Genomic DNA, 11,239 nt, shown 5'->3' with positions numbered 1-11,239 from the left:
AACAAGCCATACAACTAGGGGAAAAAATCCAAAAAATCACCCTGTGGCGGCAGAAGGTAGAATGGGGCAAGGATGTGGGGCTGCCCTGTCTCCAGCGGCTGAAACGGAGGCTGCGGCAGCGGCAGATGCCTCTTAAAGGAGCCACATCTGTGAGCGTATTTTCACGGTGACAGACCTGCTCACTCTGGGCACCAGTGCTGATTTGGCTGTGCGCAGGGGGCACCAGGGACTTAAAAAGAGACATTGTCAGAGTGAAGGTCTAGACTTATGTACTCGCATAGTACATAAGTGCCAGCGGTATCCGTTGTTCCCTGTTGAGCCCTCCCACCTACCAGTGCTCCGAACACAGCACCACCATAGCTGAGAGGTCATCGAACTGGATAACAGAGGTTGCTCAGCCCAGAGGATTCCCTGAAACTCCATCTCCCCCAACTCGCGGCCCCACCCAACCCACATCCAGGTATATTCTCAGCAGGTCAGGCGCTCCTTGCTGAACAGCTCCTAGACTCACACTGGAGGCAGCTGGCCTTGGTTTCTGGTATGGCCTTTTGAGGCAACTATAAGCATGGTGGATTGCTTGCTGAATCTTAACAGGTGGCCCCGGAGGGATAGAGGCTTGGGCTAAATCTGGCCTGCAGCTGAACCCCTCTCTGGACTGTGCCACTGGACACCTACTACACAAATCCACACTAATAAGACAGGGAAACTTAGGAGCTTTGCTTAGTACATAGAAACAGACATGGAAAGGCGGCCAAAATAGGAAGACAAAGAAGCAGAAACCATATGAGAGAACAGAACAGAGATCAAGATATAATGGAGTCAAGTAATCTAACAGATGCAGAGTTCAAAACGCTGGTTATAAAGATGCTCAATGAACTTTGGGATGTGTAGAGAACTCCAACAAAGAGATAAAAAAATAAAAATGAAAATGAAAATTATAAAAGGGAACCAGTCTGAAATGGAGAACACATTATCTGAGATGAGAAGTATATTAAATGGAATAAACAAAAGAATAAACAAAGTGAATAAAGAAGAGGATTAAATGCTCTATCTAGAGGACAAGAAAGCCAATCAGGACACTCAATTAGAATGGCAAGAGATAAGATGTCAAGACTATAAAAATAATTTAAGGAGGATATGGAACATTATTAAGGATCCAAATATTCGTCTGAATGGCATAACAGAAGAAAATCAAGGTGTTGAACAGCTGTTTGAAGAAATAATGATGGAAAACTTCCCTAACCCAATGAAGGAAATGGACATAAAACCCCAGGAAGCTCAGAGAATTCCAAAAATCAGGGATCCACACCAAGACACATCATAATTAAAATGCCAAAGGTTAAATACAAAGAAAGAATATTAAAAGCAGCAAGAGAAAAACAGATAGTTACCTATAAGGGAACACCCATAAGACTGGCAGCTGATTTCTCAAAAGAAACTATGCAGGACAGAAGGGCTTGGCAAAAAATATTCGATAGGATGAAAACCCAAGATATACAACCAAGAATAATTTTTCCAGCAAAGCTATCATTCAGAGTTGAAGGACAGATAAAGAGCTTCCCAGACAAAAATAAGCTAAAGGAATTTATCACCACCAAGCCAGTATTTCAGGAAATGTTAGAGGGACTTCTTTAAGAAGAAAAATCATACATCAAATACAGGAATAAAGAATTATAACAACTACATTCCTATCAATAAGCACCTTAAATGGAAAAGAATTAAGTGCTCCAACCAAAAGATAGAGTGGCTAAAAGGAAAACAAAACAAGACTCCTACATATGAAAAGGAAGGGAATGGAAAAAGATATTGCTTTAATGGACCTAGAAGGTATTTAAGTCAGACAGAGAAGGTTAAACATTATATGATTTCATTCGTATACGGAATCTAAGGAATAAAAAGAACAAACAAATCAAAAACAGACTCACAAATATAGTGGACAATTTGGTGATGGACAGAGGGGAGGGGTTTGGGGGACTGGGAGAATGGGGTGAAGGATTAAAAAAGTACAAATTAGTAGCTGATGAATGGTCATAGAGATGGGGAGCATGACATAGGGATGCAGTTAGCATTAATACGTTGGCTAGAGGAGGGAGGGAGCAATTGGGGGGATCATTTTACAAACTATATAGATGTCTAACCAATGTACTGTATACTTGAAACTAATTAAAATTAAAAAAAAATTTTAATAGAAAGAAGTGTAGATTCTCTATAAAAAAATGTGTGTTGCAGAGAAAAGCAAATTTCTTTGTCAATTACATTGTAAACAGCTCTTTAACCACCTCATTTTAAATCTCTGTCATTTACAGAGAGTCTTTGTCTTACTCGGATACATTTTGGAGATATGTTTCATCTTCAGAGAGATTCATAGAGAGGATTCTGACACCTATAAAATACAGGTTTCTGATAAACTGTCAGATTATACCTTTGAACTGGATGAGGATTTGCTAAATTCTAAGAAAAATCTGAATTCATAAAACTGTTAACCAAAAGAGCAAGATCAACAAGAATTAATAACATGAGACTGAATGAATTGATAAGGATGATTACAATTTTTATTACTTTTTATTTGAAATATTGCTGGTTCTTTAATCTTTTGTTTTTCCAGATATAAGGAAACCTTTTCTCTCAAGCTACCTATGACTTAGAGCAATTTGGTAAATTACATCTTTGTAAGAAGAATTGAAACATTTACCTTTTTCTCCCTACTTGATCCCTCCAGAATTCAGAAACTCTCAGTGAGTATTCTTATTTTCAAGGCAACATTGTTATTTACATAAATTAATAATAATCTGTTCTCCTTGGAACAGGACACAGTTGGAAACTGGTAATAACTACCAAGGCTTTCACTGGAGTGCCATATTTGAGAGAGACACGCATAGACTCAGATATGAGCATACAGCTTTAAGGAATTAAGATAGACTTATGGAAGTCAATAAAACCTGTGGAGGTATCAGCCTGGTATTTTGCTTACAGTGTTCTCAAAAGCTTTACCAGGTGAGTAAAGAAGGTCACTTCCTGGCAGGTGCAAAACCTCAAGTATTTTGGGTACCTCAAGAAGAAAGGAATTCATTCAAATCTATAGGTATTGCACGCCACGTCTAATGGCAACTCCTTGCCTTGATTTTTCTGACCTCGGGGGGGCCTTTTAAATTCAATCTGAAGATTCCTTATGTAAATTTCCAGCAAAGCAGATTTAAAAGAGCCTATATGGTTACTTACAATTCTTGCTATTCCTATGTAAATAACAATTTTGTTAAAACCAAATTTATTTCACAAACAAATTTGTCTTATCTGGCTATCTTTGGTAAAAGATAGCCAAAGAGCCGGTAAAGAGAAAAATTATGTTTCAGTAATACACCTTTTTGGATGTTAGATTCTAGTGCTGTTAATCATCTTTTGAGGTTTTGTTCTTACCTATAAAGTGGACTGGATCCTGATTTCTTCTAGTTTACTCTAATATCTAGCTATAACTCTCCAAACTTACATCTTCAATTTTTCTCTTATTTTTTGATTTGTAATCATTGAGAACTGAATCTGCCCTTTTCCCAAAGCCACACAAGTTAAAGTGAGCAACTTCATATCAACTTTGGAAATCACCACAACAATTTATATGTAGGCGATGTTTTGTGCCTGTTGCAGAAAAAATCACCAGAGACGTTCAAACTGAAAAGCAGGAGACTCTATCCCATTGTCACTGCCTGCCTTCACTCCATCTGAAGATGCTTCAAGCCAGATACTTTGAAATATTCTTGACTGGCAGCCTTCAGAACTTGGAAACTAGGATTATAGTCTGTTTCAATGATTAACCACTGTTTTTCTTTTTTTTCTTTTAAATAATCAAGTATTTAATAGAGATGCCTCTTATTAAATACTTGATTATTTGCACCACAGGCCTAACTTTGGGAGCCATCTGCATCATCACTTCCTAAAATGAGAGACAACCGTTTATCTGAACTGAACTTTTCTCAAAACTGAGACTGGTTTCTAAAACTGATATATAATAATAATGTCTTAATGCCTTTCCTAATGCTTCAACCTAAAAATTGGCAAGCATGTCTCTATCCCGTTTCCCCGCTCTGAGGGGCATGATGGACCTGAGTAAGGCATTGCTATCTTGGTATCAAGGGACTTTAAAACATTTTGTTTGATCTACAATGCTTTCTAAGAGAAAATACTGATCAGAGGGGAAATGAGGAATAGAGTGAAGAAATAAAATGGAGTTGACATCAGGCAGGGGAAAACCATGTAGTGTGACAAAGGGGTGGGGTGACCCACTGCGGTGACCTAGATGGGGCTTTGGGTTCCCCTCTGCCACCTCCAGCCCAGGGCTGAAAGTAAGTCATGGGGTGAGAGAGCTGCTGTTACTCACCCTTGGGCCCCCACACTTGCCCACTTATGGGAAGGGGACCTGAAGTGTGAAAGAGGGATGAGAGCTTTCCACCGCCACCCCCCCCAACAGCACCAGGTGGCATCAGATTTTCCTCCTCTCTTCCTCAGGTTCTTCATGACATCCTCAGACACCATCATCCCATCATCACCCCGTCTCTCTCTCTCTCTCTCTCTCTCTCTCTCTCTCTCTCTCTCTCTCTCTCAAACACCCTTCCAACTCTCTCCTTCAGCCTCCTCCCTTAATAGCCCATGAACTGTGGTTCTTGCTTCTTGGAGAAGAGTTGACTATGGGGTAGTGGCTAAAGGGGCCTTCAAGGCAACCAGCAGGAGAGAAGTACTGCGCTCCTCAATACTTCATTCCTTTGCTGTATTCAGGGTTATGCTGTGCTGGGCCTTTCCCAGTGGTACTTGCCTTCCCCTGTAATGACCCCTCTCTCACTGTTGGGAGAGACCCAAGAGAAAAGAGTGAAATACGGTGGGGACCACATGGCTCTGAGAATCAGGATGCTTGGAAATGCTTTGAGGTTTGAGGAGATCCCCTTCCTTCTACCCTCCAACTAGGCAGATGTCTGGGACAAGGCCCTTCAGAGGCAGAGGGTGGGTGGAATCCGCAGACCACATCCCAGGGATCAGACGCCATATGAAGCTTTATGAATTGTTTCCAGCAACCAGAAAAACACAGAAAATATAGTATTTGCGTACCCACCCTGAATGAAGACATGTTAGCATTTCAGCATCTGTCTTGGCAGCAGTAAAGCTTGACATTCTTTATTTTCATCAGGCTCAAAATCAGTTTCCAAACAGTGTCCTACATTTTCCCCACAGCCACGGGGTCCCTGGTGTCTGAGTTCCCAATATCTGGGCTGATTCACACACTCTACTATTCCCCCGAACATGAGCGACCATCACCCCACCATCACCCTACCATCACCGCCCCAAAGAAGGTCTTCCCTCTCCTGTAGTCCACCATATCGGGATGACTGATGTTGACGTACACCCTCTCGCCCCTCCGGAGCTGCACCAGGCCGCCGAACCCCACGCTGGTGTACCAGAGCCTCCCGGCCGGGTCCAACACCACGCTCACGGTCTCGGCGCCCTCGAGCAGCAGCTCGGGAGTCCCGGGTCCATAGGCGCCCCCAGCCCGGTACAGCCGGCTCTGCAGCGTGACCGAGGGGCCGAGGGGGTCCCTGTCCGCAGAGGGCGCCCGGCCTCGGTAGCCGACGTGACAGTACAGGTAATAAAGGCCGTCCCGCGGGAGGGCCAGCCCCTCGGCGCTGGAGAACTGTGTCCCGCTCCTCAGAAACGCCTCTTCTTTCTTCGCCTCCCAGCCCAGCCCCTGCCCCTGCGTCCACGCGCCTGTGGAGAGACCCGCCGGTCGGCTCTCAGGAATCCGATCCCGAGAGGAGCGACCCAGGCCCGGGACTCCTAGGAGGCGGGGCAGAAGGGACAGGCGGGGAGGTGGGTGCTTCGAACCCCCTGCAGGAACCGCGCCGGGAGGGGGTGGGATGATCGTGCTACCTCTGCAATTAATACGAGTTGGGGACTGGGGGCACCCCAGTTGGGGACCGGAGTGCGGAGCGTTGTGCTGGGGAAATCCAGGCCGGGTTTTGCCTGCTCCGGGAGGGAAGCAAGGAGCTAGAACGCGGGACAGGCGGAAGGGTGGGCCCTTCAGGGGCTAGAGGTGGCTAAGAGAGTCTGAAACCAAGCAAGGCCGCGACAGAGCAAAGGGGCTCTAACCCGGGGCGAACAGAGCTGGCACCCTGGGACCAGTCAGGTCTGTGGGACCCTTACCTATGAGGTGAGCGGCGGGGAGCCTGGGGCTGGGATCTGTTTCTATGTCCTGCTCCGGCAGTTCCTGGGACCCTGGAAGGGATGAATAGTCCCCGTTTGGTCCCCCTGAAAGCACAGGGCGCCAGGGCCTAGGAATGGGGCACCCGGATTCCTGGAGGAAGAAAGGAAGACAGTATCTGGGGATACAGATGGATGGGAGCTGGGGGTCCCTGAGGGGCCGAAGCAGGGAGTGGAGATGGTCTGCTCTTACCCAATCGCTGCTGGGCCTGGGCCTGGGCCTGGGCCTGGGCCCCGGAGTCTGTGCTCCCTGTTACCTGGGTGGGTGGGGTCACAGTGCCCAGAGTTCAGTCTTAGATGAAGCCAGCCCCACCCCTCCCATTGTAGACCCAAGCTCCAAGCCTGGAGTTTGTCCCACCAGCCTCACCCCAACACCCATCTCCCTAGAAGGACGAGCAAGCAAGGCAGATGTGCTCGAGCAGAGACAGAGGTCTGAGTATGTCTTGGGAAGAGGAGAGGAGGCAGACAGACTACGAGGAAGGGGCTTGAAGACATCGGGACACACGGCATCACAGGAACATGGAAAGTGAGCCAGCAGCAGACATCCCCATCAGAGACAGCCAAACCAGCTGAGCAGGTGAGGCAAGAGACCCTAGGCATAGCCAGAGGTAAGTGAGCACGAACAGCATACAGCCCTCTGGAACACTTGTTGCAGCCACTCACCAGTCCTCCCTGCTCCTGGGGCACCACGGCCAGAACAGCCAAGACAGTGATAGGCACAGCCAGTAGCAGGGTAACCAGGGAAGTGGCTCCTGCCACAGCCAGCAGGAGGCAGCCCTTCCCCTGGGGCCTCCTCCCCCAGCCCTCCAGCCCCAGTGCCCCCATTGAGACTGAGCCAGGGCCAGGGCAGGGGGGCTTTCATACCTCAGGGGTGGGGCCACCCCTTCCCCCATAGATTCACACACCTGGCTGGTACTTTCCACACACCCCTGCTCCCCTCACCCAGCTTCCTGTTTACCCAGAGCTGGGGTGCAGCAGCTGGATGCTTGTGTTCTCTGAACTAGGGAAGGAGTTCGGGTGAAGAGACAGGCTTTCAGGGCAGATCTAGAGGGGGTCTTAGAGATCTTCTGGCTCGATAGGGAGGGAAACTGAGGCCCAGGGAAGGCAGGTAGCTTGCAGAAAGTTAGGTAGCAAAATTTTAATGAGAACATAGAACTCTCGATTTCCAATGCATTCTGCGTCTTTCTATACCCCAGAGGTGAGTGCTGGAGAGAGGTCTACATCCACATCCTTGAGGTCAAGAACTGGGGTCTTGATGGATGGATGTCCAGCTCCCTGAGAAGAACTTAGCCCCACACCGGACTGACCTCCTCCTCCATTCCCATGCTCACTCGTAGCCCACAGAGCTCGGTCCACAGTGATGGCAGCTGAAGGGGGTCTGCCTCACCACCAACTATTGCCTCCTGAGGAGAGATGGAATAAGCATTACCTCCCTTGCTACAGAGGGCAGACAGGAGGCCAGTAAGGCACACCCTCAAAGAGCTTCACAGTCCAGAATGAGCCCCATCCAATTAGTAGGTGCTGACTTAATGTTTATGAATAAATGAAGAAAGGACAATCAAATGAGTAAGTAAAACCAGGCAGCACAGATCAAATGAATGGTATGGTAGACAGTGTGGTAGGAGTTGATGGGAGGAAAGACCAGGTCTGAAGAAGTTGGAGGTGGTCACATATCATCTCTCCTTTTTGTGTTTGGATAATAATAATAATATAGCTAATATACAAGCACTTAGCACGTGACTGCCACTAATCTACACACTTTACGAATAATTCTTTTAATCCTGACAAAAACCCTACAAGTCATGGAGAGGTTAAGAAACTTGTGGAAGGTCACACAGTAATGGCAAAGTACTTGAACCTAGGCAGTCTGGCTTCAGAGCCTTGGCCAGAAGACAGTTTAAAACTGAGTACTGACTTCAGATTTGTGCATTTCACTGCATGTAAATTTTGCCTTCTTCAGCACCCTCCCCAAAAGAAATGCAGATATAAATGAGCAATGGTAAAGAGTTTAGAGGTGAAATGTACTAATGTTTGCAACTCTGAAAGGTATCAAAAATGAGATTAATTAATAGAGAAGTGATAAAGCAAATATAGAAAAATGTTCAAGATTTAGGTGGTAGGGATATGTTCACTACACGATTCTTTCCATTTTTTTGATGTTTAAACTTTTTAATAATAAATGTAAAAAAACTGAATATTGTCCAACTGTGCTGCAAGGAAAACATTGTGGATGGGAGAGGAGGGAAGTAGCAGAAAGTTTCTGAATATGAAGGAGAAAAAGCAAATGCATGTGGACCCAGGCACCAGATCCCCTTTTGACCCCTTGCCTCCACATGAGCTCCCCAGTCTTCACCTTCCTCAAGGACTGGGTGTGCAGCCCTCCAGCACCCATCTCCTTCTTAATCACAGTGCCACTAAGAGACCTTCATTCAGGTCTCTGTCCAGGGGTCCTTGGACCACTGCCCTGGTACTTAACATCAGAATGCTGCCTTTAGCAAGAAGTCCACCTGGATTGGCCATGCCTCCTTTCCCAACACCAACTTGTCATCAACTTTCTATCCTAGATCTAGCAGCAATGCTTATATAGATCTGGTTCGGCTGCCTTTGACTTTCCTGTTTGTTAATCATTCAGCGAACCAACCTGCTAGATAGAGCCCTAGAACACCAGGCGAGTTACTCCAGCTTCACCTGAGCTCCCAATCTGATGTCGGAGCCAGGGTGCGTGTTCACACATATACGCTGAGATCCTGAGCTCTCAGTGGATGTAGTGTGAGAGAGAATTGGGGAAAAGTTAATCAGGGATGGCACTCAGAAGAAGTGTACAGTCACCCATTACTTGTAGGGTCAATAGGATGGCTAGAGCTGAGGGGGATTACGGACTTCATTATAGTCCTAGGAGTCTGAAAGGAAAAATGTCATAACTCTAACCCTCAAAGCCTAACTTCCTTTTCTAACATTGCTGGGGATGTGCTGAGACTGGGGGAGAAATTAAAGTCAGAGAAAGGATGGCAACACTTCTCTCCACCCAGGCAGTTCTGGGCAGTCTAGAGTCAGTGCCTGCCTCCCACCCCCAGCAGGCCACAGGCTCTGGGTAAGCTGGGAGACAACAGGGACTCTGGTGGGGGAAACCTGGGAGGGGGGTGACACCTCAGAGTGAGGTAAGGCTGTGACAAGTAAAGGGAAAGTATGGCTTTGAGGTTTCCTGGGCCCTGGAGGAATCTTTTGTCCAGCCTCTTTCTCTGCTCCCCACCAAAATTAAACACAATCCACTTCTACCCCTACCGCCCATCGTGAAAACCTCAGGCCCTCCTCTCCACCTGTGCTTTTCTGCTCCCCACGCACACACCCCAGAATTCCTTTTGTACCCAGGAGGTTCTCAGTTTCCAGACCTTGGTCAGTGCATCTGGCTCTGGGATGAAGTCAGAGGGCCCCCTCTTTGCCCTCAAACAGGAACCAGTGGTTATAGGGCAGGAAGTGCCTGAGGGGAAGTGATGGGGCCCCAGACACACCTCCATGCCCCATTTCAGCCCATCAGTTATCTGCCCATGGGAAGTGGTTCTCCACTCCATCCTAGTAGGGTCCCCCTTCTCCTGAGTTGCTCTGGAGCTGAGCGAGCAGTTTCAGCTGCCAGGTGGCACTGGACACTGCCCTCCCTACTTTTCCAACAGTCTCCACATGTACTCCAGACCCTGTCTCCTCCTCCTCCATCAGCCCCCTCACCAGAACCTAGAACAATCCAGTGCTAGAAACCTAACCTGCAAAGCACCTGATCAGCCTGGGGCAGAGGAAAGCGGGTGGGCTCTAGAGCTGGACAGCCCTGCCATTTCTGGGCTGAATATATGAGTATGATCAAGTCTCAGGGAAATAGGCATCTCTAGACCCTGGCCCCCCGGCCCAGCTCTCAGAGCAGGAGCTCCACTATGCATCTCTAGATCATTGTGGGGTTCAGCAGTGACAAACAGAAAGTGCTCAGTTCAGGGCTGGATATAAATGAGGCTCCTCAGCCTGGGAAGATTGTAACTTTACAGATGAGGAACTTGAGGCACGTGACTCACCCCAGGCCATTCAGCCTGGCAGCGCCTGGGCTAGGTTTCCTGACCAGTCTTCAATCCCCAACCTAATGGTGACTTGTGATACATCCATACTAGGTAAGGTAACTGTCTGCACAGGGAGGGTTGTGGGTGCACAGGGAGAAATGGGTGAAAAGTGGTGTGTGCGGTTCATGAGTAGATGTTAGGGCTTCTTAGGACCAACAGTACAAGTGGGCAAGGGACTTCATGGGGAGGCTAGAGACAGCAGGGATGGTGGTGGGAGCCTCTGAGGAGGGAGAAGTCTCAGGTGTGAGATAATTAATAAAAAATGGGTCCCTCTGGTAGGAGGTGAGGTAACACTCTTGGGTAAAGAATCTCTGCAAGTACATTTTTCTCCCTCTAAAACTGTTGGAGAGGGGCGCTGAGATACCCCGGGAAGATGGGGTAAGCTGAAGAGAGAAAAGGGTCCTCTAATACTTATCCCTTTTCTCTACAGAGAAATGCCCTCACTTCTATGGGGGCTTGGGGCTGGGGGTGCTCCTGCTCCTGGTTGTGGTCGTTCTGTCTGCCTGTCTGTGTCGGCTCCGAAAGAGAGGTGAGCCCCACCCTGGCCTCCCTCATTTGTCCCACAGCAATGCTCCGTGTTGCCCCCGCCCATGCTTTTTCCTAATGCTTTCCCAGAAGCCCCCTTCAACTCTGATACACTCTGGTGAGGAAAGTGGTAGAAGCTGGGCGAGGGGAGGGAAGAATATCGAAAGAGAGAGGCTAGGGCTTCGGCAGTGGGAACCATGGGAACCAGGCAAGTCGGCAAGTGAGGAGATGACTGCCGGGGGTAGGGGCGAGTAAGGGGGTGCTGGAGGGCACAATGGCTGGGCCATGCTGAGCTTCTTCTTTTCTTCCAGTGAGGAAGTTGGAGCGGAGCTGCGTGAGTCTGGGGGCAGGGAAGTGGGTAATGGGGCAACAAAAGGGGG

At 47.9% G+C, this 11,239-nt stretch overlaps 2 protein-coding genes across 4 annotated transcripts in view; one reads left to right on the top strand and one right to left on the bottom strand.

The window, feature by feature from the left end:
• Positions 1–5,125: 5,125 nt before the first annotated feature.
• On the bottom strand, positions 5,126–7,062 carry LTB (lymphotoxin beta). 3 transcript variants are annotated; one of them, XM_011379886.2, is made up of 4 exons: positions 6,901–7,062; positions 6,431–6,494; positions 6,181–6,285; positions 5,126–5,745 (listed from the first exon to the last, which is right to left on the bottom strand). In XM_011379886.2, the coding sequence occupies exons 1-4, from the start codon at positions 7,060–7,062 to the stop codon at positions 5,306–5,308; spliced, it is 771 nt and encodes a 256-aa protein (XP_011378188.1). In that variant the 3' UTR covers positions 5,126–5,305. The 3 variants fall into 3 exon arrangements, with proteins under 3 accessions (XP_011378188.1, XP_011378189.1, XP_011378190.2); XM_011379887.2 differs by having other exon boundaries at positions 6,181–6,252; XM_011379888.2 differs by lacking the exon at positions 6,431–6,494 and having other exon boundaries at positions 5,612–5,745; positions 6,181–6,252.
• Positions 7,025–11,239, top strand: part of LST1 (leukocyte specific transcript 1) — a 5,369-nt gene continuing 1,154 nt past the window's right edge. The window contains exons 1-3 of the mRNA XM_023523073.1: positions 7,025–10,385; positions 10,765–10,863; positions 11,171–11,193. Coding sequence (XP_023378841.1) covers positions 10,358–10,385; positions 10,765–10,863; positions 11,171–11,193 — 150 coding nt within the window. The 5' untranslated portion in view covers positions 7,025–10,357. The remainder of the gene's footprint in view (positions 10,386–10,764; positions 10,864–11,170; positions 11,194–11,239) is intronic.

Source organism: Pteropus vampyrus, unplaced genomic scaffold (genome assembly GCF_000151845.1).
Source record: "Pteropus vampyrus isolate Shadow unplaced genomic scaffold, Pvam_2.0 Scaffold378, whole genome shotgun sequence".
Lineage (NCBI taxonomy): Eukaryota > Metazoa > Chordata > Mammalia > Chiroptera > Pteropodidae > Pteropus > Pteropus vampyrus.
The sequence above is the reverse complement of the archived record's forward strand: the minus strand, read 5'-3'. Positions and strand labels throughout refer to the sequence as shown.